Source organism: Vulpes vulpes, chromosome 14, assembly GCF_048418805.1.
Source record: "Vulpes vulpes isolate BD-2025 chromosome 14, VulVul3, whole genome shotgun sequence".
Taxonomy (NCBI): Eukaryota; Metazoa; Chordata; class Mammalia; order Carnivora; family Canidae; genus Vulpes; species Vulpes vulpes.
Window position 1 is genome coordinate 73711201 of NC_132793.1, and position 24115 is coordinate 73735315.

At 33.1% G+C, this 24115-nt stretch overlaps 1 protein-coding gene across 9 annotated transcripts in view; it reads left to right on the forward strand.

Annotated features, from left to right (window-relative positions):
• Positions 1 to 24115, forward strand: part of SSBP2 (single stranded DNA binding protein 2) — a 282750-nt gene that overhangs the window by 212798 nt on the left and 45837 nt on the right. For all 9 annotated transcript variants that reach the window (XM_025992948.2, XM_025992949.2, XM_025992951.2 and 6 more), the window contains 3 exons: positions 9480 to 9539; positions 20289 to 20355; positions 21286 to 21356. In XM_025992948.2, coding sequence (XP_025848733.1) covers positions 9480 to 9539; positions 20289 to 20355; positions 21286 to 21356 — 198 coding nt within the window. The remainder of the gene's footprint in view (positions 1 to 9479; positions 9540 to 20288; positions 20356 to 21285; positions 21357 to 24115) is intronic.

Below are 24115 nucleotides of genomic sequence, written 5' to 3' on the forward strand. Positions count from 1 at the left end.
TGGAGGTTTTTATGGAAAACAGAAAAGAAACTAAACAAATTAAGATACATGAATTGTAAAGTAACTTTGACGAAATTCATTTGATGTATAATTTATGCTTCATTACTTTTCTACAGAAAACTCATGAAGCATCTCATGGAATTATAAAAATTAAAATATGTGAGCATTTTTACTATATGAAAGATGGTTGTAGTGAAATGCAGAAGTCACAACACCAAAGATATTTCAAAATAATATTCCCAATAATATTATTATAGTTAGCACATGAGTTCAAGAAAGTTAGCACAATTAAAAAATATTTACTTCTAAGTGAAATAGGGAACAGAAAACTAGGGACTAGAAATCTGTATCGGGTGTGCCTGGCTGGCTCAGTCAGGTAAGCATCCAAATCTTAATTTTGGCTCAGTCATGATCTCAGGGTTGTGAGATCAAGCCCACCAAGTTGGTTACGCACTGGGCATGGAACCTGCTTAAAATTCTGTCTCTCCTTCTCCTTCTGCCCCTCCCTGCCTCCCTCTCTTAAAAAAAAAAAAAAAAAAAAAAGGAGAGAGAGAAGTCTATATAGGAAAATATGTACAGTAAAGAGAATTGAATTCACTAAAAAAATGGACACAGAGTGAATAAAAGGTAATATTTAGTGATTAAAAGAATGTTTACACTTTGGGTAAAATCTAATATTGTGAACATATTTTTATTACCTTTCCAAGACTATAAAAAAATAACTATAACCTACCTTATTTGTCATTTCCAAAAATTTTGTTTGGAAGAAGTCGTTCCCTTGAAATCTTCTAGAATAATTTTCATGTAATGGAATTGTGTCTTACTCCCTGTGTCTGCCTAAACTGCACATCAAAAATATCAGAAGAAAGAGTAAATTTGTCTAAAGTCATATCTGCACAGGACCAAGTGAGTTAGTTATTTGATATTTATATAATTAATATATTCTTTTCTGCCTGTATGTCACTTTGCATCTTATATTTTTTGCCTAAACGGTGATGGAAGCAAAATAATTCTTAGCAAAAACCATTTTCTTACAGATTTGGACTGAAGATGGTTATGTGCTAAAGACAATATGATAAGAAGACAGAATGTTTCATGTTCTTACTCAAATACTGAGCCTTTTTTTAATGGAAAGAAAATATGTAAGCTTAAACATGTTATTTCTGAGACCTCAGGATTATCTCCCTTTGAATATATTTCAGTCCAAAAAGAGGAGGTAGGGCCCTTCGTATAAACGCAGCACTGTATTAGACAGCTAAGAGATGAACTGCAATAAGGAATTGATAGCACTTCTCAAGGCTGGTCTGTGCTTCAAGAAAAGTTCAATTAAGGTAACACACTTTTTTTTTCCAAATCATGTAAATTAACCTGACATCCTTTTATGCCAAAAACTGCTAGTTTGTAAAACTAAGAAACATTTTTTTCAGTCCTGGCACCCCAGAAATAGCTAAAGAAACGTGAAAGCAGGAGCGCCTGGGTGGCTCAGTAAGTTAAGCATTTGTCTTCACCTTGGGTCATGATCCTGTACGGGGGGGGGGGGGGGGGGGGGGAGGGGGGGCTCCCCACCCAGCAGGGAGTCTGCTTATCCCTCTCTCTCCACCCCTCCCTCTGCTTGCACACACTCTCTCCCTCTCTGTCTCAAATAAATAAATAAAGTCTAAAAATAGAAGCCTGAAAGCAGTAGGAGAGGGGTAAAACGCCTTAATAGTCATTTAAATTATAAATTTCCTTAGGTGTTGTTGATAGGGATAATCTAATTATAATTCAGTAACTACTTCAGGTCAATACTTTGTCCCTTACCTGCTTTTTTTTTTTTTTTTTATTGTTTATTTATGATAGTCACAGAGAGAGAGAGAGAGGCAGAGACATAGGCAAAGGGAGAAGCAGGCTCCATGCACCGGGAGCCCGATGTGGGATTCGATCCCGGGTCTCCAGGATCGCGCCCTGGGCCAAAGGCAGGCGCCAAACCGCTGCGCCACCCAGGGATCCCCCTTACCTGCTTTTATGAGGTCCTCTGGAAAATATAAATTATCCTATTTAAGCAAACAGAATTTTCCTTCTATACACAATTGATAAGCATGTACTCACTATACAAACCAGATTAATTATGCCAATACTGTGGCTTACTGTTTACAGTAGCAATAGATACCACCTAGTTTTAACAAGACACTTCGGTCAGGTGAGATTTTATACAAGTGAACAAAACTTCGTTACATCTTTTGCTATTTTTTTAAATCTTCCATCAGTGTTATTCATTCACTTAGTCAATGACCCAACTATGGAAACAATCAAATATTTATTGAATACAGCTCTGTACGTTCTCTCTTAGAATGTGCTAACTGCTTCTTTTCCTTCCTCATGAACCTCATTATAAGTTACCACATTATAATGAACAGTTTGATTATAATGATGATACTCTTCTAATAATACTGCATCCATTCATCACTGTTCCCTACTCATCGAATATTGCCTTTTAACATGTGACTTAAGAACACTAATAAGTGGACTAAAGACAACATATATTATCAAAACTCTACCAAAAATGTTTAAGAAAAGAGAACTAGAGTTTACTAAATTTATTTTATTTCAGTTGTCGCATTTCTTAGTTCAGTGAATCAGAAGCGCATGCTAATTAGTGCTTTATATGCAAATTAACTTGCTTACCTGAAAATACCACTGCCTTTTCAGCTTTTCCTGGTTGAGTGGTAGCAAGGGTAAAGAATTCTGCATCAAGTGAATTGTTGTACAGTTGCTGGGGGCCAAGGAGGAAGTGCCAAGTCAGGCAGTTTATTTATGGCCAGTTGGTCATAAGAATGAAGTATGTGTATGTGCCTTCATTCTATAAAGGTATTACTGTAGCAGGATGTTCTCTCTGTAAGAAAACTAAAACGGCAATTAAGAAATTTGGTCTTTAAAAAAAAAAAAAAAGAAATTTGGTCTTTGGGTTCCTTTTACATAGTAAGGAGATTGACCTAGTATACTTTAAAATTTTCTGCCATAAAATGTGTCCAAAAATTACACTCAAATAAAATTTTATAAGCCAGATTTTATTATAATTGTATAGTATGAAACTTATAAACTTCAAATGAGTAATTCCGATGAAGTCATCTTTTAAGTGAGTGTTCATTTTTTAAATTGTCAGTTCATATTTTCCTAAACTTGATAATTGGGTTCTTTCAAGTCATTTTAAAATACTCTTTTTTCAAAAATTAGAAGCAAATTTCACAGAATAGTTTAGTCCTCAAAGAAGTTCAGTTACTTTACATAAGTCTCAAAATTGTGTTTTAGAAACATGACCTCAGACTTCTTTCATAAGAGTACACTGTTCTAAATGTCCATTCTAAAGAAATCAATATTATTCTTCTCTTCATCACTGATTTGTTCTAAATTGTGCTTGTAAAATAAAATATATATAGAAAATAGTACGTGGTATATATAGTATATAAATAGTATATAGAAAATGCTTAAGTGGCATTTTAAAGAAACTTATTTTTTAGTGATTTTAAAATTTCTTTTAAATGTTTTATTTATTTGTTTCAGAGAGAGAGAGAGGGTGCATGAGCAGGGGAAGGAGCAGAGGGAGAAGCAGGCTCCCTGCTGCAAGGTGCCCCGACACAGGCTCCAGGCTCCAGATGGATGCAGGGCTCCATCCCAGGACCCTGGGATCATGACCAGAACTATAGGAAGATACTCAAATGACTGAGCCACCCAGGTGTTCCTTAAATTTTCTTTATTATCAATTTATTCTCTGAGACTTATATTTAAAGAGTTTCTAGGGGTGCCTGGCTGGCTTAGTGGAATTTAGTGGCTTTGATCTTGGCGTTGTAAATCTGAGCCCCACGTTGGGTATGGAGATAACTTAAAAATAAAATCTTTAAAAATTAATTGAAAGTTTCTAAAAGCCATGTTGAAATATTTAAAATAAGATATAAGGTGATTTGGGCACCTGGGTGGCTCAGTCAGTTGAGTGTCCTACTTTGATTTTGGCTCAGGTCATGATGTCAGAATTGTGAGATCCATCCCAATGTGGGGCTCTCACTGGGTGTGGAGCCTGCTTAAGATATAAGATTCCCTCTTTCCCTCTACCTCAAACCCTGCCTCTCTCCATCTGAAAAAAAAAAAAAGAGAAACAGAGATAGAAATAAGTTGATTTATATATTGCTATATCAATTTTAAGGATTCCAGTTTTTCTTTATGGATTAATTACCTTGATTTTAAGATAATTACTTGTGCTCTGATATGGTTTTGTGTTCTTTCCTCTTTAGTAGGTTTCCTTCATATCAGTACACACATGACACTGCAGTGTCCTGAATCCTCTATGATAATAGCATGAACAAAGTGCTAAGGAAGTCGAAGGAGCAAAGCCTATAGAAATTCTTAAAAGAGGAAGTGACCTTTTAAACTGTCCCTTGAGGGATTAGCAGAAACTTACTTGGTAGAGAAAGGAGAGTACACGGTAGTCTCAAGAAACAGAATATTCTGGTGTTTTTAAATCATAGTTATGTGTTTTCTAAAAACTATTAAAATGTTAGAAAATATTATGGTGATTCATGGTAGCTGCACTTGTGAGCATAGCATAATGTGTAAATTGGTGGAATCACCGTTGTATACCTGAAACTAATGTAACAATGTATGGCACTCAAATACACTCAATATACTTAAAGCTATACTCAAATATACTTAAAGCTATACTCAAAAAAATAAATATTTTTTAAAAAATATTAAAGTTAACATTTCAGCCATATGTTATTTAAGAGGTACAATTAAATCATGTTATGTATTAAAAGTTAGGACTTAAAGTGGTTCTTAGCACCTGTAATTTCAGGATGGGCAAATCATTTATAAAACAATTTCATTGGGAACATTTGGGATCCTCAGAGAAGGAAAGAGTCCTACTGAGCAATCTGACTTCACCTAGTGTGAGGAAAGAGAAAGAGCTGGTTCCTCCTAATTCTTGGGGTGTTGATACAAAGCACTAAGGGTTTATGAAAGATCAAATAAGAAGAGGCAGACTAGCAGAAAGGGCAAAGAATAAAGGAAAATCTCTCTTTTAGGGAAGCAGAAGTTTAAAATTCCATGAATAATTCTTGGTATAATGGAAAATAATCCTTTAAGATTGAATGACATTCATTCTAAAATAAATTATGATTCTAAATGGTATGATCTTTTCTCTAAAAGACTACTTAGAGGAAACGAGCTGGACCTTAGGTTTGTATTTCTGTTACAGTTTTTTTGTGTTTTTTCCCCCATTCATTTAGTTACAAAATTTTATCGATTTCTCTGGCTTTGTATATGTTTGTATTCCTTTCACTTTTGGATATCCCTTTCTTTCTGGGCAGATAGCTGAAACATTTAGAAAGGAGAAATTATGCCTATAAATGTAGTTTCCAAATGTCAGAATACTAAGAGTGCTACTCATTTTTTCTTGGGTTATAAAGAACCTGACTCTTTGAGTTTTGCCTAATTTAGAAAACTTTTTAAAAGCATAGCCTTGGTTTTCATTTACTCATAGCACTACATGTTCTATCAAGTAAGGGTGATGTAATTATGACTTCTGAGGGAAGGCACCAGATTGAAATATTATTTTCTGTGGGTTTTCATTGACACTTGCCATTTGGTGAGGAGAACATTCTATTTCTTTGAATTAGTGGACTGATGGAGAAAACAGTTTTTCCAGAAAATTGTTTCTCCTATTAATTACAAGACTGGAATCTTAATCCTAATCAGAAGGCAGTGATGTTTATCTGCTTTGTTCACTGAAATGTCCTATGATGTAGCCCAAAGTGTCTTAGTAGGTATTGAAAATACACTTGTTGAATTAAAGAATCCTTAGGGTGGGCGGGAGGATGGGGTAACTGGGTGATGGGCAGTAAGGAGGGCATGTGATATGATGAGCACTGGGTGTTATATGTGACTGATAAATTATTGAACTCTATTATACCTGAAATTAATGATGTATACTGTATGTTGGCTACTTAAATTTAAATTAAAAAAATAAAGAATCACTAGTATAGCTTTTAATTGATAAGTTCGGGTTTTTTTATTCTTATGATTGACCTTTGATCTGAACAAAGTGTATCTATCAGTTGGAATTTTTTTTTCTTTAATTTAGTTTTCCTTTTCTCTGGAATGCACAGGAATACATTTCTCCAGCTCCTTGATAAATGTGGTTTGTCAGTTAGGTGCATATGCCTATATCCCCACCCCTACACACTTCAAATATTTGTAGCTGTTTGCAGTGTACAAATCTGTATACTTAAGGATAATGCTGGAGATAATTAACACAGAATCATGGAGTTTTGTATTTGGGTGGGGTTTTTTGTTGTTTGTTGTTTGGTTTTTCATTTTTCTAAGGGACTTTAGAGATTATCCAGTCCAACTCTCTCATTTTATATTTGAGAAAATTAAAGCCCTGAACGTTTTTTTTAGCTCAAGACCCCTCTGCTAATTAGTGTTATTGCAAAACTAGAACCCAGGCCCTGACTCCTTTTCAAATGATTTTTGCACACACATTATAAATAGCTTTTTTAAGGCAAAGGCTTTTTCCAGTTGAAATATTAATTCACCATCATGACACCTTCAGGCAAGTTTTTTTAATGCCCAAGCTATTAAAAAAACTTTTTTCCCCAAATATAAAGAGTATTCCATAGCCAAAAATTCTTTTGAAGAACCTGTTCTTCCCAGGCTATTAGTGCAGAGACTATGGACATATCTGCCAATAGATATACTTTATATTGTCAGTTAGGCAGCCTCTTAGATTAGTATTTTATCATTAAAGAATTTAAACTAGTTTTAATATCTTGAATTATATTTGAAAGGAAATTGGCTTATGAATGGTAAAGTACAAATATTAGTAGAATATTCTCAGTTGCTAATATGCAGACTCTTTCGGATTTGGTTGCTGTTGTCTATACCTCAACAAGTAGGCAAGTGGGGACCTATGGCGTTAACTAATAAGGTAACCATCAACCTAAATAGTAACAGCTTACGTTATAACAGCATTAATTCAATACCAAAAGTGCTTTTCCCATAGCAGTCTTTGTATTTTAGGTAAAAGTAGTTGATTTTTATCCCAATTACTAGATTTTATTGTCATTTTTGTGTTAACTGGATTGATACAGATGGGAATTTATAAATGAGTTTCTTTTTTTTCTTTTTTCTTTTTCTTTTTCTTTCTTTCTTCTTATTTTTTTTCCAAAAATCATGTAAATTTGAGCTTGGAGAAGGGCATACAAGAAGACATAAATTAACTAAAGAGAGAATCTTTTTCTCTCCCAGTCTTAGGTTCTCATGTAGCACATGCAATGCCTCTCCCTCTCAGTAGTCCCTTTATGGGGCCTTACAGTTAGATAGGAGAGTATGACAGTACCATCAAAATATATTTATTCACAGTATCATCAATTAGAGAAATTTCTCTTTTCAGATAGTCCATTAAATTAACACTGTAACATCATTTTACATTCAGAGGAATATGCAAATCTCAGATGTTCTATTTAAAATAAGGTCCATCTCAATGTTTATCTCAGCATTTGGTATTCAGTAATATTTTTACGTAATTTTTACCTTGGATTCCATTTCAAAGTGAATTTTATAGATAGGAATTACTAGTAACCTATTTTTATTTCTCCATGTTTCAAAACTAAATTGATACACTTTCGATTAATGATGATGTCATAAAACATCAAATTGTGAAAAAAAAAAGGCAAACATTCCAAGACCAATGATACAATATTTAGTTACTAAACTTTTTGAATGAGTACAGAATTTAAAAGTCAGTTCCATAAATGAAATTAGGTGTTTAGAAATATAACAGAGAGAGTATGAACATTGGGAAAAGCTTCTAGTTGGCAGTATAGTTAACTAATTCTATTTAGAATAGAGTCTGGAAAGGATAGAAGAGAAACAACTTTGACCAAAATACATGAAAATTAAACATTCTTCAAATGCTGAAATTGGAAAATCCGTTTAAGTTTTATCAGTTTTATCAGTTTTAGATCTATCATTTAAGTTTTATCTATTTAAGTCTATCAGTTTTATCATGTCAACTGGAGATGACAGTATTACCTGAATAATCCAGTGTTTTCTGTTCATTTAAAATGATCTGATTAACAGGAAACTAAAATGTAAAAACAATTAATAATGGTATGACCAACAAATAAGAACTCAGCAAAAAACTGTATTGCTTGTTAAACTCTAAAGTACTTCTTATTGGTTTGTCAAGTATTCCAAAAGATAAAATAGAAACAATCCATACAGCATAAATTTGTTAGGATTTTATATTTTAGATGCTGCCTTTTAAAATAACCCTGCTTTTAAAATGCAGCCAAGAAGTACAGGCTCAGTTTCTAAAATGTTTATAGAAAATATATTATAAATGTGGAATTTAATTATGTTAGCTATCATAGATTTGGCTTGCCCAAGCTTTTGTTAAATTGATCCTTAATTTATATTACTTCACTCTTAATATTTTACTTCATGATATTCAACAATGTAGAGTTGACAGTTACTTATGTTACATGTAAGGAATAATCTTAAATTTAAGTAATTATATCATGTGATATAACTAAACAAAATTATATAATTTTTTTTTAAAAATGGAATTTTGAATAATGTTAGGAATTTACTTTGAAAAATTTGATACCTAAATCAGAATGACCGAAAATACTCTTCCACTTAACATTGGATGATAATTAAAAATCATTTTTAGGATTTTTTCAGACATTTTTTGGACTGATAGAGTCAACACATCTTAGAAAAATCTGATTTATCTAACAAGATAAATTGACTTAAATTTTAATATACAACAAATTTTTTCTTTTGTTAAAACTACACAGCTAATAACTTCCAAGGCTTAAAATACACAGAGAAATTTCAACTTTAAAATTTATAATCAATTCTGAATTATAACAAACACTTGGAAAAGGAAAGCCAAAGCTCTTTTCACCACAAAGGACCTATGGAAAAGAAATTTCTTTGCCATTTTAAACAGATACAAAAGAAAAGGTGAAGAAATTTGACAACTGTAAAATTATTAAAGGAAATTGATAACCAAACTGAATAACGAGTCCAAACTATATGTTCAGAACCCAATGTATATAATGATACGGCCAACAAAGCTCTCCTGAAGTCTGCTGAGATTCTGTTGCCTAAACTCCTTAATCTTTTTTTTTTTTTTTTGCCATTTAAATGTCATTTTAATAATAATTAACATTTAAATTTTTTTTGCTTCAGTTACTTTAGTCATTTTTGATGCTTTTATATTCTCTTTGGAAAATGTTCCAGATAGTCTACAAAATAAAGAATAGGATGGTAATTTTTCTTAAAAATGATTATTCTCTTGAAAGCAGCCACATAGGGAAGTAGGTTGATTTGTGTTTTATATAGTTTAAAAATTCTTTAAAGCAGTTTATTTTCAGATCTATATTTTACATTGTGCTGTTTTGTTTTGTTTTGTTTATTTATTTGTTTTACTTTAATAGCCTTTTATGTCACCTCGGTACCCTGGAGGTCCAAGGCCCCCACTGAGGATACCTAACCAGGTAAGATTCATGTGCTACTTAAGTCTATGGGTTTTGTTGTTGTTTTTAAGAATCAGTAAAGACCTTGAAAATGTCAGGAATGTTTCTTACCTATAAAAATATTAATTTATCATTTCTCTATCCCATGTAGTGCTACTTTTGATAATATATAATCTACTTCAAGAATTGGCAAACTACTGTCCATATGTTGGCTGACTGTTTTTGTAAATAAAGTTTTATTGGAAAACAGCAACAGTCATTCATTTATGTGTTGTCTGTGGCTTCTTTTACACTGCAGTAGCAGATCTGAGTTGTGGTGGAGATCCTATGTAGCCTACAACCCTAAAATATTTACTATCTGGATCTTTACAGAAAAAAAGTTTGCTGAGCCTTGAAGTCTACCATATGCTGTGAACCTAACTGTGTATGAGTATATATATAATTTTGGTAAATGCTAAAACACTGTTATTTTAAAAATGGCAATAAAATTTTCTCTGAAGATACTTTGGTTTATTTTTATATAATATATTAAATATTCAATATCATGATTCTAATACTCATTAGTTTTGCCCAATTATAATAATATATGGAGAATAAGCTGCTTCTAGAAGCCTTAGATCTATCAATAAATAAATCATTAGCAATAGCTCTTCTAACTTTTTTTGGCGTACTAGAACTCTGAATTTCATAAGCTTTTATCCTTACATAGTTTTTTTTTTTTAAATCAATGTCAAAAATATTTACTTGCTAAAGACAATAAAACACAATTTTTACTTGCAAGAAGTTTATAATTTAGTTTTAGGATACAGAAAATGTACATTTACAGAACACAAGAAAAAATTAAAAGCTTAATTTTAAAGAATATTTAGGTCGAGATAATTTTTTGTTACTTTCTTTAATTGTTATTGTATACCTCAGCATTATCCAAGTTCTAAAGTGAACCCTGTTATTCCAATAAATTCTTTTCCATCCTTACTCTCTGCCTCCACTTCCTCCCTAACTGAAAATGCAACAAGAAAGTTGTGCTTTCTGGCATATCTGATAGCAACAGAGTCCTGCTTCTCCTTTCTTAACTCTTACCGAAATTATGCAGTGTCCTTGAATTGTCCCAGTTTGCTGGTGTTCTCTGCTTCTAGCACACAGCAAGCCATGCCAGCACCCACATCCACCCCCAAGAGAGAACTCTAAACAGGCAGCAGTGCTGAATCATCTCATGGTTATAGTGCTGGGAGGCCTCACATTAGCAGCTGGAGGAGTTTTCCCCTTCAGACTGAATCTGCATTCAGTATGCAGGGCCAGGGAAACATGGCATGAAATAGGAAAAGGAAGTGCACAGATGCCAAGTGTTGCAACATATGGGAATTTTACTTTCTCTGTGGGTGAACCTGTGTATATTGACAGTCAGATCTACTTGTGTAGGTGCCTGAGTCTTTTAAATTTCCTTCTAAAGGATGGAAAGTTGTATCTTTCATTGGAGTCTTCATGATGTTTCAGATATCCCATCCATAGCTTTCTATGTTATATAGATCTAAGAGATTCCTGAAAACCTGAATTAAGGAAATGTGAATTTCTTGTACCAAGTGTGTTCTTAGAATTTTTTTGACTCCATATATTCTATATCAATGATGAAAATCTGATGGGGTTACTGGATTTACATCCATTTAACATTGTTGAAATGCCTACCATGTATAACACACAATGCTGGGTTCCGTATTTACAGAGGCTCACAAAATGGAAAACACACTTGGTGAAAGAAGAGTGGGTTATGGAATTGTAAATCTGAATTGTTTGGATTTTTTTTTTAAGAACAAGTACATGATGCTGTTGGAGTTTTAAAAGAGGCAATTAAAATTTTAAAGGTAATAAAGAATTATGATTCAGGCTCTTTTTCCTCAAGGATTTTAAACAGTCTTTACCTAAGTGTATTTTAAAACAATTATATTCTTGTATGAGTGGCTCTTTTTTGTTCACAAATCCCCCCTACACACACACACACATTTGTATAGTTAAAATTCATTAATTCAAGCATCTGACTTTCAAGAAAAAAAAATCTGACTTTCAAATTTATAATAATTTACATTTATACTATTTTTAAAAAGAATTTTCTGAGCAAATTAATTGTGTTACTAGTATAAACATTGTTTTAGAAACTGTTTAATCTGGCAGCCCAGGTGGCTTAGTGGTTTAGCACCAGCTTTGGCCCAGGGCATGATCCTGGAGACCCGGGATCGAGTCCTACATCTGACTCCTGGCATAGAGCCTGCTTCTCCCTCTGCTTGTGTCTCTGCCTCTCTCTCTCTCTCTCTCTCTCTCTCTGTTTCTCATGAATAAATAAATAAAATTTTTTAAAAAATAAATAAAAAATAAAATGTTTAACCTATTTAGGAGCATGACCTTTTCAAGCAACAGCATGTTTCTTCAGTTTCATTGTATAGTCATTAAAGTAGAATTGGAAAAGCTGTTTTTGATGATTAATTGGAATGTTGCATAGGAAAACAACACAAATATGTTATTTTTTAATTTTGTCCTCATTTAATATGACAAACTAAAATTTGTTTTACTGATAAATTATATCAAAGAAAATAAAAAGTAAAATATTCTTCAATGATATTGATTAGTCATTTTGAATATGTAAAACATTCCTTTAATAAACAGATTTTTCAGAATTTATAATTTTTACTAATTAGACTGTAGATTTTAACTTAAGTTCTCCTGAGATGGTTTTTATGGTTCTAGACTAAATTCACAATGGTTTAAACTGTAGGTATATTTATAGGACTGGGTATTTGGAAGATGGCATAATATCACTCTGCCAAGAAAATGCATATATATAGGAAGAGGTAATGGTCTCTAAAATGATCTCTAAAATGATGGAAAAAAAGTAAAATTACAAAAATATACAATATTGCAAAGAATAAATATATGTGAAAATAAATTTGCAATTTTGCAAAGAATAAATATATATGAAAACATGAAACATAGTAATTAAATCCAAAAATATATACAGTTTTACACTGAAATTGGCTCAGTTGTAAGAATAGGTCATCGGTGTTGAAGCATCCATAACCTGGAGTAGAAGTCTTAACCCTTGTCTTAGATAAAAAGTTTAATCAGTAAAGTTCACAATGTTTATTCAATACTATGCTGAGGAAACCAAGGCAGCCAGAAATACAAAGTCTATTAACAAATGACACCAAGAATGAACTACGGATTTATTGGTTTTCACTACTGCATCTGACCATTCTACTGAAAGCCTCAAGGATATTTCTCTAATACTAGATGAGTGGTTAAATAAATGATGGCATATCTAAATGGTGAAATACTATGCAGCTACTTAAAAGCATGTTATAGAATTAAATTTATTGGTAGGATAAAATGTTTATGATCTATACCAACGATAAAGAAGATACAAAGCACATGTTGTATATCATCTTTTCTGTATAGTTTCCCCCCCTCACCACAAACACACACACACAAACACACACACATACACACATACACTCACATCTGTTAAAGACCATAAGGAACATGTCTTTTATTTCTGAATAATAGTATTATGAGTGATTTTTTTTATTTCTGCATTTTTAAAGTTTGCACAAGCATTTCATCTGTGATTAGAAGAAGATATTACTAGCTATACAATAGATAAATAAAAGTACAGATTTTTTTCTTCTGGTTATTCAATATATAAGATTATCCTATATAGCTCTTACATGATAAAAGAAAAAACATAATGCTAAATATAGGCAAATATTTTTTTTAAGATTTTATATATTTATTCATGAGAGACAGAGAGAGAGAGAGAGAAAGAGAAAGGCAGAGGCACAGGTGGAGGGAGAAGCAGGGTTCATACAGGGAGCCCGACATGGGACTTGATTCTGGGGCTCCGGGATCATGCCCTCGGCTGAAGGCGGCGCTAAACCACTGGGCCACCTGGGCTGCCCAATATAGGCAAATCCTAAAAAAAGACTTTTCTTCATTACTTTTCACATTGGGAAAATATAAACAGGCATTTGAGCAGAAACAAAGTCGTTGGGATGTTTACTCATATGCTGAAATAAATTTACATATCCCTGTATAACAGGGTACCTATATTTTAAAGTACACTTTATGTTTTCTTTTCAGGATAAGTGCTGTTTAGCATGTCCTTTCTTAATAATTCTGTCTTGGTAAAATTTTCCATATGTAGAATTTTAGTTTTATTTAATGATATCAGTGTGACAACATAAGGCTTCAGCTGCATAAAGAGAAGTATGTTCTACATTGAGTAAATAATATTAGTCTTTTAGCTGAAATTATAAGGGTAAATCTCTAGTTTTAAAAATTAAGGGGCACCTGGGTGGCTCAGCGGTTTAGCGCCTGCCTTTGGCCCAGGGTGTGATTCCCGGGTTCCGGGACTGAGTCCCACATCGGGCTCCCCGCATGAAGCCTGCTTCTCCCTCTGCCTATATCTCTCCCTTTCTCTCTGTCTGTCATGAATAAATAAATAAAATATTTAAAAAAATAAAAATTAAATGTTGCACCTGTCTAATATAAATTAGCGATAATAATGAAAGCATAAAGTATGGTTTTTTGCCATTTCAAAATATCCCTTTCTGTCATTGGAATCTTTTTACTTCTTTGTTATTAAAATAATTACACCATTAATATATTTAAACTATTATTTGAAATACAATGAAACACAATTAAAAACATATTATTTTCTTATGACTTTGAATTATGAATGTGTCCTAGGATAGATGTTCTTTGCAATTTCTACCTTTGCAGAACATAGGAAATTAACAAATTCAAAATGTCCAGAGCAAAAGGAATTCATTCTCCTTCCTAAACCAAGAAAATTGAACATAGTAAATGTGGGGCAGTCTTACTCAAGTTATGTCTATAGAACTTCTTTGGCATAATGTTTACTCCTTTTGCCAACACATCTTATTATAACATTTTTATCACAGATATTCCTTTTTTTGGATATCAGCCAATACAGAAAGTGCACTGCCATATTTTTGATTGGAAACCTCACTGGAGTATACAAAATATCTCTCAAAAATATTCAGTCCTTCAACAAATATTTATTGAAGTTTACTATGTGTCAGGCACCGTTCTACTTATGGGCATACATCAACAAACTAATGAGAATCCCTCATCTTGTGTAGTTGGCATTCTAATGCAGCACTACCCAATACAACTTCTTTTTAGGTTTATTAATTGTAATTTAAGTGGCTGTATGTGGCAAAGGGCTAGAATATTGGATAGTGTACTTGCAGTAGTTGAGATATAGAAAAACGAGAACTCAATAAATAAGTAGATGTCAAATGGTGAGTTGTGCTTTGAAGACAAATATTTTCCTATACTGAATGTAACATTGCTGTATTTTAATATCTTTTCTACTGATAGTGCCTTTTTGCAGGAAAAAAAAAATGATAGTGGTATTGCTGAAAGGACCTCAGTTGTGTCAAACATCTTAGGTGAAATGCAGCAATGCCCAGCAATGCATGACTTGGAGGAAGTCACTTACCCTTTCTAGGCCTTGGTTTTCTTACTAGCAAAATGAGAATAGACTTAAGTATTTATAAAATCCCTTCTATTTTGAATTTTCTTAATGAGATTATTCTACTTCATTTCATATAATGAGGGGGCCCATCAAAAATGTTAGTCAAAATTATTAACTGAATTATATCATCAAAGCATTGATAAATTCACCAATTTTTTTTTATCATCAGTGAACATTTAATCTCTATGAGGAGACAATATAGATGACAGTATTCAAGGAAATAATGTACTAGAGTCAAGTTCCAAGAGCGGCTCACCACTGGAATCACATGATGAATCCTTTGTGAACTAATTTTTTTAAGAAGCAAGATATTTGTCCACTTGTTTCTGCTTAAATAAAATTTCAGGACAGCCCCGGTGGCCCAGCGGTTTAGCGCCACCTTCGGCCCGGGGTGTGATCCTGGAGACCCGGAATCGAATCCCACATCAGACTCCCTGCATGGAGCCTGCTTCTCCCTCTGCCTGTGTCTGCCTCTCTCTCTCTCTCTCTGCCATATAAATAAAATCTTTTAAAAAATAAATAAAATATAAATAAATAATAAATAAAATTTCATATTATTTATTTTAAATCCTAGGAGTTAAGGCTTATATTTAGAACATTGGGAATATGTTGATGTGAATATGAAGCCTTGGCTCTACTACTTACCAATAGTATAACCATCAACAAAAAAAAACAAATTATTTATGAACAGTAGTCCCTCCCTTATCTATGGAAGATATAGTCTAAGGCCTCCAGTGGATGCCTGAAAACGACAGATAGTACCTAATTCTATATACACTATGTTTTTTCCTATGCATACATACCTATAATAGTCTAATTTATAAATTAGGCACGGTGAGAGATTAACAATAATAATTTTAGAAATAGAACAATTATAACAAGAAACTGTAAAAGTTATACGAATGCAGCTCTCTTTCTCAAAATATCTTATTGTACTATACTCACTTTTTTTTGGATGATAATGTAAGATGATCACAAGCCTATGTGATAAGATGACGTTACGTGAATGACATGGGCATTGTGACGAAGCTTTAAGCGACTATTGACCTTCCGTCAATATGCCAGAAGGGGGATCTGTTTCAGGACTGAGGTATACCATAGGCAACTGAAACCATGGGTAACTAAAACTACAGAAAGTGAAACTGCAGGTAAGAGAGGATTACTGTGTTAAACCCTTTCTCATCATCAGGAAGGATTAATAATAATAACCTGTGGGATTGTTGTAAGCATTGAGTGAAATAATGTAGAGAGTCATAAGTATAAATTGCTGTTGATATTATTTATTATTAATAAATAAATATTAATAATAATATTAAGTCCCCTCATCATTAGGTTATTTTCCTATTTCACGGTGAAAATCTTTTATAGAACAAAGAATGTCTGTCAAAATTTGTGACCAGTTAAACATGTCTGAATGGAACATGATTAGCATGGTAAAAATATGAAAATAATATCAACCCACAAGATGTATAAATTTCTTTTTCCTGATATTAAAGTTCTAAGGAATGTAGCAATTTTAGCCTTGCTAGTGGGCGAAACCATCATTTGGTAATCCCAGGACTGATAAAAATCATTTAAAAGTTAGAGATCTGACTTCCCAAAAGACAAACACCGATGACCAAAGAGTTAAAGTTAGAAAAAGGACACTCATTTTGAAAGACAACTTGATATTGATCAAGATTTCTATGAAATTATGCTGTATTTTTAAGTAGCAAATAGAAACTTAAAGACTTGTCAACTGTTCTGATTCCAAGATAAACAGGAAAAAGTAAAATTTTGAAGAAAATGATTTCCAGGGATAAAACATAATGTCCTCAATGAGATTTAGAAATCAGATACTAAGTACAGAGTATAAAACTTTAACCACTTGAAGACCCACAAAACCCAGAATTCCAGACTCACAATTGAAGATAATGCTAATTTGTCGTGTATTTTCAGTCCTCCTAATTCATTTTTAAAATAACTTTTGAGGGCAGGCTCAGTGTTTAGCGCCACCTTCAGCCAAGGGCGTGATCCTGGAGACCCGGGATTGAGTCCCAGGTCGGGCTCCCTGCATGGAGCCTTCTCCCTCTGCCTGTGTCTCTGCCTCTCTCTCTCTCTCTCTCTCTCTCTCCCTCTCTCTGTCTTTCATGAATAAATAAATAAAATATTTTTAAAAAATAAAATAACTTTTGACAGTGTTGGTTACTTACTGCTTCTTAAAATTATCCATTCTAAAATGTTAGTCTTGGTCCACTTTCTAATTTCATTCCTATCCAGTTTCACTTTCCTTTCCTTCCTTCTCTTGGTATTTTTAAAGAATTGTATTTTTGTGGGGCACCTGGGTGGCTCAGTCCATTGACCGTCTAACTCTTGGTTTCTGCTCACGTCATAATTTTGGGGTCATGAGATGGAGCCCTGAATGGGACTACATGCTCAGTGTGGAGTCTGCTTGAGATTCTTTCCCATTCCTCTCCCTCCCCCTCTACTCCTACCCCCACTCATGTACTCTCTCTCCACTCTCTCTCAAATAAATAAATTATTTTAAAAAAGAATTATATTTTTGGGTCTTTTTTCTTTTAAATCAGTTTCATTCTCAGGACTTTATTTCTTGTATTCCTTCAATAAATATTTCTCTGAGCCAATAAGCACAGATGGGCTCCACACTCCCTCAGAGTTTACAGTGTATTGGAAACAATATATGTATGTTCATATATATGTGTGTGTACATGCACACATAGATTTTTGAGTGCAGCATCTACTGAGAGGGCCAAAAACAGTGTACCCAAGTCACAATGAGCACTCTCAGATCTCAGATCTTGATGTCTAAATGTTGTCCTCCACCAGAAGGAATCAGGGCTCTGGGCCCTAGGGAGTTAGGTCTGTTTTCAGAGCTAGACTAGAAAAAATATGAAATGAACTTGGAATATCTCATGCAAGGAAGAAACTGCTCAAAATATGATAGAAACTTGTCAAAGGACTACAAGAGCCAGCTTGAAGAGCCTCCCACTGTCCAAATTTTGAATATTTTGAGTATTACTATATAAATGATGATAGTAATAGATTAAAACCCATTGATTAAAATAGAAAGGAAGGAGGGAAGAGAAGTTGTACCTTACAGTGGAGTGCCAACTAAACCACGTAGAAAGATTGATAGACATAGAATACCTCCATTTGGCAGCTATCCTAGTATTTAGGAGTTGTCAGTGGAATCTGGTGGGTTGATAAATGATTGATGAGGAATGGGATACTAACAATCTTGGAGTAGCTCTAACGCTAAAAGTAATCAATTACAAAAGGGAAAAATAATGATCTTAATGGTATACAAACCTGGCATATACCAACACAATCAAATGAGAAACGTTAACGTCCCCTTAATGGGATGAGTCAACATCATGTGCCTCTGGTGTGATTCACTGAGAAGAGCACAGTATCATTTCTTCAGTATTCCTTCTAAGAAAATACGATCTGAGTGTGGGTCATGAAAAGGAAAGGAATCAGAAGTCATCCTGTAGAATTTAAGACCCAGTCTCTAAAACTTTTGAAACATGAAAGGGAAAGACTAAAGAATAATTCCTGCTTGGAAAAGAATTAAGAAATAGGGCAACTGAATGCAACATGTATTCCATAAGATCCTGATCACAGAAAGTAAAAAGAAACATTGTTGAGGTCTGTGGCTTGGATGGTAGTGTTGTATCAATGTGCCTTGAGAAGTTGTGTTATGGTTATGTATAGGAATATCCTTATTTAGAGAACTGTACTCTGTAGTACTTAGAGATGATGAGACATAATGTCTACAGCTTGCTCTCAAGTGTCTCTGAAAAAGATTGGTGTTAACAAGTGCATATGGAGAGAAGGAGAAAGGGTGATGGGGTGGGTGTGGTGAAATGTCAATAGTTGGGCAGTTGGTATCAGAGTATATGGAAATCCTTTGTACTGCCTATGTAATTTTTCTGTAAGTTTGAAAATTTAAAAATATATATAGATATACACAGAAGCAAATAAGAGAACTTACCCAGTGTGGGGTTGTATGGAAGAATTTTTCTAGGAAGTAATCCCTAAACTGAGATCTGAAATATGTCAACAAGAGGCACATAAGGGTCTGTGAGCTTCTTGAGATGAGAGATTGTTTAGTTTTAGTTTACCTTTGTTTTGTTTTTAATGGTTGGCATTTAGATATTATTGATTAAATTCTTGAATTGAAAAAAACTGAAGGAAGTTTGAATGGTTGGAGGTTAAAATGTTAGGAGCAGTGGCAAGAGATTAGGCTGGAAAGGTAAGCAGGGAACAGATCATATGGTAGCATATGTTTTCAATGTGCTTGTAAGAAGAAATTGAAGAATTACAAAAATGACGTGAGGAATGGCAGCTCTCTACTGTATCCCAAGTGAAAACAATGAAGAAAATAGCTCTTATCTGGATATATACATTTTTAATATTGAATTTCTTTTGAAATGTTTGAAATTTTTCACTAATTAGATAAGATTTATTCCGCTTTGAGTGAATCTTTTAGAGATTCTTGCCAATTGTCAAGATTATATGTATATGTGAACGGATACATGTAAACTTTATAGGATTTGTAGGTTTAAATCATTCTTAGTTTGGTTCAGCTCTAAGTGCTGCTCAGACAACTGTTAGAAACTTGTGATGCAGGATACATCCGGTATCACACCCTTCATAAGATCAACTCTGTCTTAATCTCCACCTTTTTCACTTTTAGTTTTCTTTTTTCCATGCAGCCAAATTGTTTGAACTTAATTGGAGTATTATTTTTCTGAATGGTTTCCTAGGGAAAATGTAACTCCAAAAAAAAAATTTTATTGGCCCCTCGGCATTTTAGTTCTGGTGCTATTGTAATACCAGATGAGTAAAATAATCTGTAGAAAATAGAGAGATTACTTTCAAGAATCAAAATTAGTTATTTTATTGCCCATAGTAAATTAATTTTGAGAGAAGGTATTATGCTTCTCGGGATGAAATAGGACAATTTTGCCTAGATTTTTATTTCCAGGAAGTACTTATTAACCACAAAATTGGGCAAAGTAGAATGTTTTTTTAGAACTAAGAACTTATAGTAGGTATGTAGAGCTATAAAATTCATGAATTAATGTGAAATATAAGAAACCTGGTAAAATACTAAATGCATTCTATAATTACAGGAATTTTAAAAGAGAACTGTTAAAGCACTTATTTTGTAAATATTTAGAGTATTTCTTTTTGTTTTGTTTTACTAAATACGCTAGGCACTTGGAGGTGTCCCAGGAAGTCAGCCATTACTTCCAAGTGGAATGGACCCAACTCGACAACAAGGTGACTACTTTAAAGTAAAAGTGAAATTGGTATGCAGAATCTCAAAAAAAAATCCTTTATTTTTTAAGGGCAATTTTATTTGTATAAATCTTCCATAATTATACATTGCATTTTTGCAGGTAAGATGGCCAAATGACTTACATGTTCAGCCTTTAAATATACATGATAGTGAGGGTGGTGATAACATAAGAAACAGAAATTAAATATCTAAAAATCCATATTTTAATTAAGATCTTCTAAAACCTTTTATATAACTTCTAACAAGTGGAAATTAAAATGATTATCACTTTTGATTTCTTCTGCCTTTTTCAGATAGGTTAGTCCATCTGAAAGATGAGTAGGAGGAAAAGAGGATGCTAAGCAACCAGTGACATGATTAGTTTAACAAATCAGGGATCCCTGGGTGGCGCAGCGGTTTGGCGCCTACCTTTGGCCCAGGGCGCGATCCTGGAGACCCAGGATCGAATCCCACATCAGGCTCCCGGTGCATGGAGCCTGCTTCTCCCTCTGCCTATGTCTCTGCCTCTCTCTCTCTCTCTCTATGACTATCATAATTAAAAAAAAAAAAAAAAAAACAAATCAACAATCAGGTCCTTCCAACAGAGATATTTAGGTACCACAGATATGTATGGCTCTATTATACTGTTCCAAGGTATAAGGAGCAAATGATTTGAGAGATGTATACCAGCACAGAGTAGGAAGAAAAATTCAATCTCAATGAATGGAGAGTGTGGGCAAGTAGTGATAAGGCAGAAAAGTGGCCATGGAAGCCAAGATGAGATGATGTCCATTACCCAGTTCCTTAGTAAGTAAAGTTTTAACACCAAGGAGAGAGGAGGCCACTATCCTATGAAGAGGATAGTGGCCTCCTCTCTCCTTGTTTAGCACTCATGCTCATTATATAGCTAATATCTTCATATTTTTTTTAAGGACATCCAAATATGGGTGGGCCAATGCAGAGAATGACTCCTCCAAGAGGAATGGTGCCCTTAGGACCACAGGTAAATAATCAACACAAAAAGCTAGATGTTGAGTGTTTTGCCTTTATCTTATATATAAATAAACTATATCATTTGCTGGCTTTTATTATGTTCATTAAAGGCTTGATTTAACTATATTAAAACAAGAAGGGTGCTACAACCAAAATTTTCAAAGATACCATATTACATAAAAAAAACCCATATGTTAATAGAGGTGACATCCTCAGAGCCACAAAAAAATAATTCCTTTTATTTAGGCTTAGTTATTTCTTATGTATTTTCTTATAAAACTCTTGATTTAAAAAACTCTTCATTTACATATTTAAATTAATTTTCTTTATGTCAGCTTATGATAGGATTGATGATTTATGTGACCAACCATCAGAAGCTATTAAGAGCAATTAGAATTTATAGGATCTATAGGATATTTCATTGACTGAATATATATTTTAGTCATTAATGAACTAAGCCAATTTTGTCTATACAGAACTTGAAGGATATCTTTCCCAAAAGATTTCCATAATAGATACATTTTAAATACACATAAAAATATGATGCCTACAATTTAGTTATCATTCTTCATGCAGTTCATTGATTTTTAAGCTAGCTGATCTTTAAGCTTTTGTCATCCCAGACCAATATTTTCAGTACTTTTAAAAACTAGAGTCTGATTTAAGAGTCAGTTCTGCAGTGTTTGAAAGATACACAAATGGTTACTTAAGCTATATGAACACTTAGATCTCATTTGAAAATGCAGAAATGGAAAGCATACTAGCCTTTATGTTTTATAAATATTTAGCTGTATGTACATGTGCTTTGTGTTATAAATAAATTATAATAGAAAATAAGAAAACATGTTTCTGGTGAGTCATCTCTTACTGATGAGTTTTAATACTCAAGTTTATGATGTAAGTGTGAATTACTTCTTTGTATTTTCAAACTCAAAAAGAGTAGTTTATTTCTGCCATTTGGATTTGTATCCATGGTATCTATTTCTTCATAATTTGAGGGCAATAAGGTGTTTTGATTTGAATTAACCTCAGAAACCAGAACTACCTATAATAATTTCTTTAAATCACAATATACAGAGTGTAAAAAGTTAAAGGAAAGTACATATACTATGTACCTAAATGAAAAGGGAATTAATATGAAGGTTAGAATAGGTAAAATGTGAGAAAAAAATAATTTGGAATGAGGGATTATGAGATATTTACCTATAATACCTGATATGTGAAATATACGCATTATAAACTGTGAAATTTGTATAAAGGTTATCTGTGTTTCTTGAAAGATGATAAAAAAACAATTCTCATAGTAGATATTATAACCATACAGATGCTACTCAAGAACAGAATGTCTGCTTTTCTCTAGTTGAATTATAGAAATAGTTTCTGAAATGTTGTTTCTAGCTTTATATATAAACATAAAACACATCTTTTTTTATCGTAGATGTTATTTCCATGGTTTTTTATGCTTAAGACCAGTGTAATGAAGAAGGAAAGTAGTTATCTATCTGAACAACTGAATCCCTATACCAGAGAAATATATACAATCTAACAATTCTTATATAATGTTGATTTAGGCCAATGCATACCTAGAACATAGTAAACATGTGCTTAGTACTTATCATGAATGAAGAAACAAAAGTTTGCTCTAAATCTTGGCATATTTTTCCCACTCCTTTACCTATTTTAAGTTTAAGATCTGTGGTAGTTCATATAATTATCTATTTAATCAAGAAAAATATGTTACTTAATACCATATTTGAAGACATTTTTCTACTTCTTTTGTAATAAGATACACCTAGCTTATTTGTGTTCTTCTGCTTACCAGGTTACATATGATTAACAGAAAAATGCAGCAAGACTATCCAATATTAGTTTTAGTTCCTCCAGAAATCTGAAGGATAAATGAGTTGTATATAGTACGAACATATCATGAATTCCAAATCAAATACCTGAGGTAGAGAAATGATGAGATTGGAAATACATAATAAGCTCTCATGTAAAGAGAGAGTTAACTGATTCTGTATTTCAAATTTAAGAGAGGTAGAATTTGGCTCAGTAAAGGGAAGAACTTTCTAGAAAGTAAACTGCCCAATCATGGGAAAACTCTTTATAAACTTTCCAAGCAGAATCTGAACAGCCATTTTGTCAGGAACATTGCATTGGGAAAGAGATTAAGCCAGATGGAATTATATAGCTGCCATCCGCTTTAAAATTCAGTGATTCTAAATTAGCTCTTCCCATTCTGCCTTTGTTGATATCACTTGGAAAGGCAGTTGTTATTCTTTCTTATCTTCCTGTTTTCTTTTGCTTCAGATTATTCACAAAATGGAAATATTTTGTAAACCTATCAAATTATGTATTGGATAATTTCTTACTAATTTTCCATGACACTTGAGCACTGGATATACCAAGATAAGTAAAACAGATCCTACCTTCAAGGTACTTATTGTTTAGCAGGAGACACAAATATGTAAAGAAAAAGTATTATGCAGTAGAAAAAATCTAGAAAAGAAATATGCATACTCTGTCAGGGAATCAGTACATAAACAAGCATGTAATTCTGCGAGGGTTGAAGGCTCAAGGGAAGCTGATGAGAAGAGGACTCATATAAGTTGGTCCATTAATTTGGGGACAGGAAAGAGTTAGCAGCTACAATTTTTGAGCACCAAGTATCATGCTTTTAATGCACCAAACACAATGATAGTATTTTATATGACTTTGCTTTATCCTCCAACAAGCTAGTAAAGGACATGATATCACTTTACAGATAAG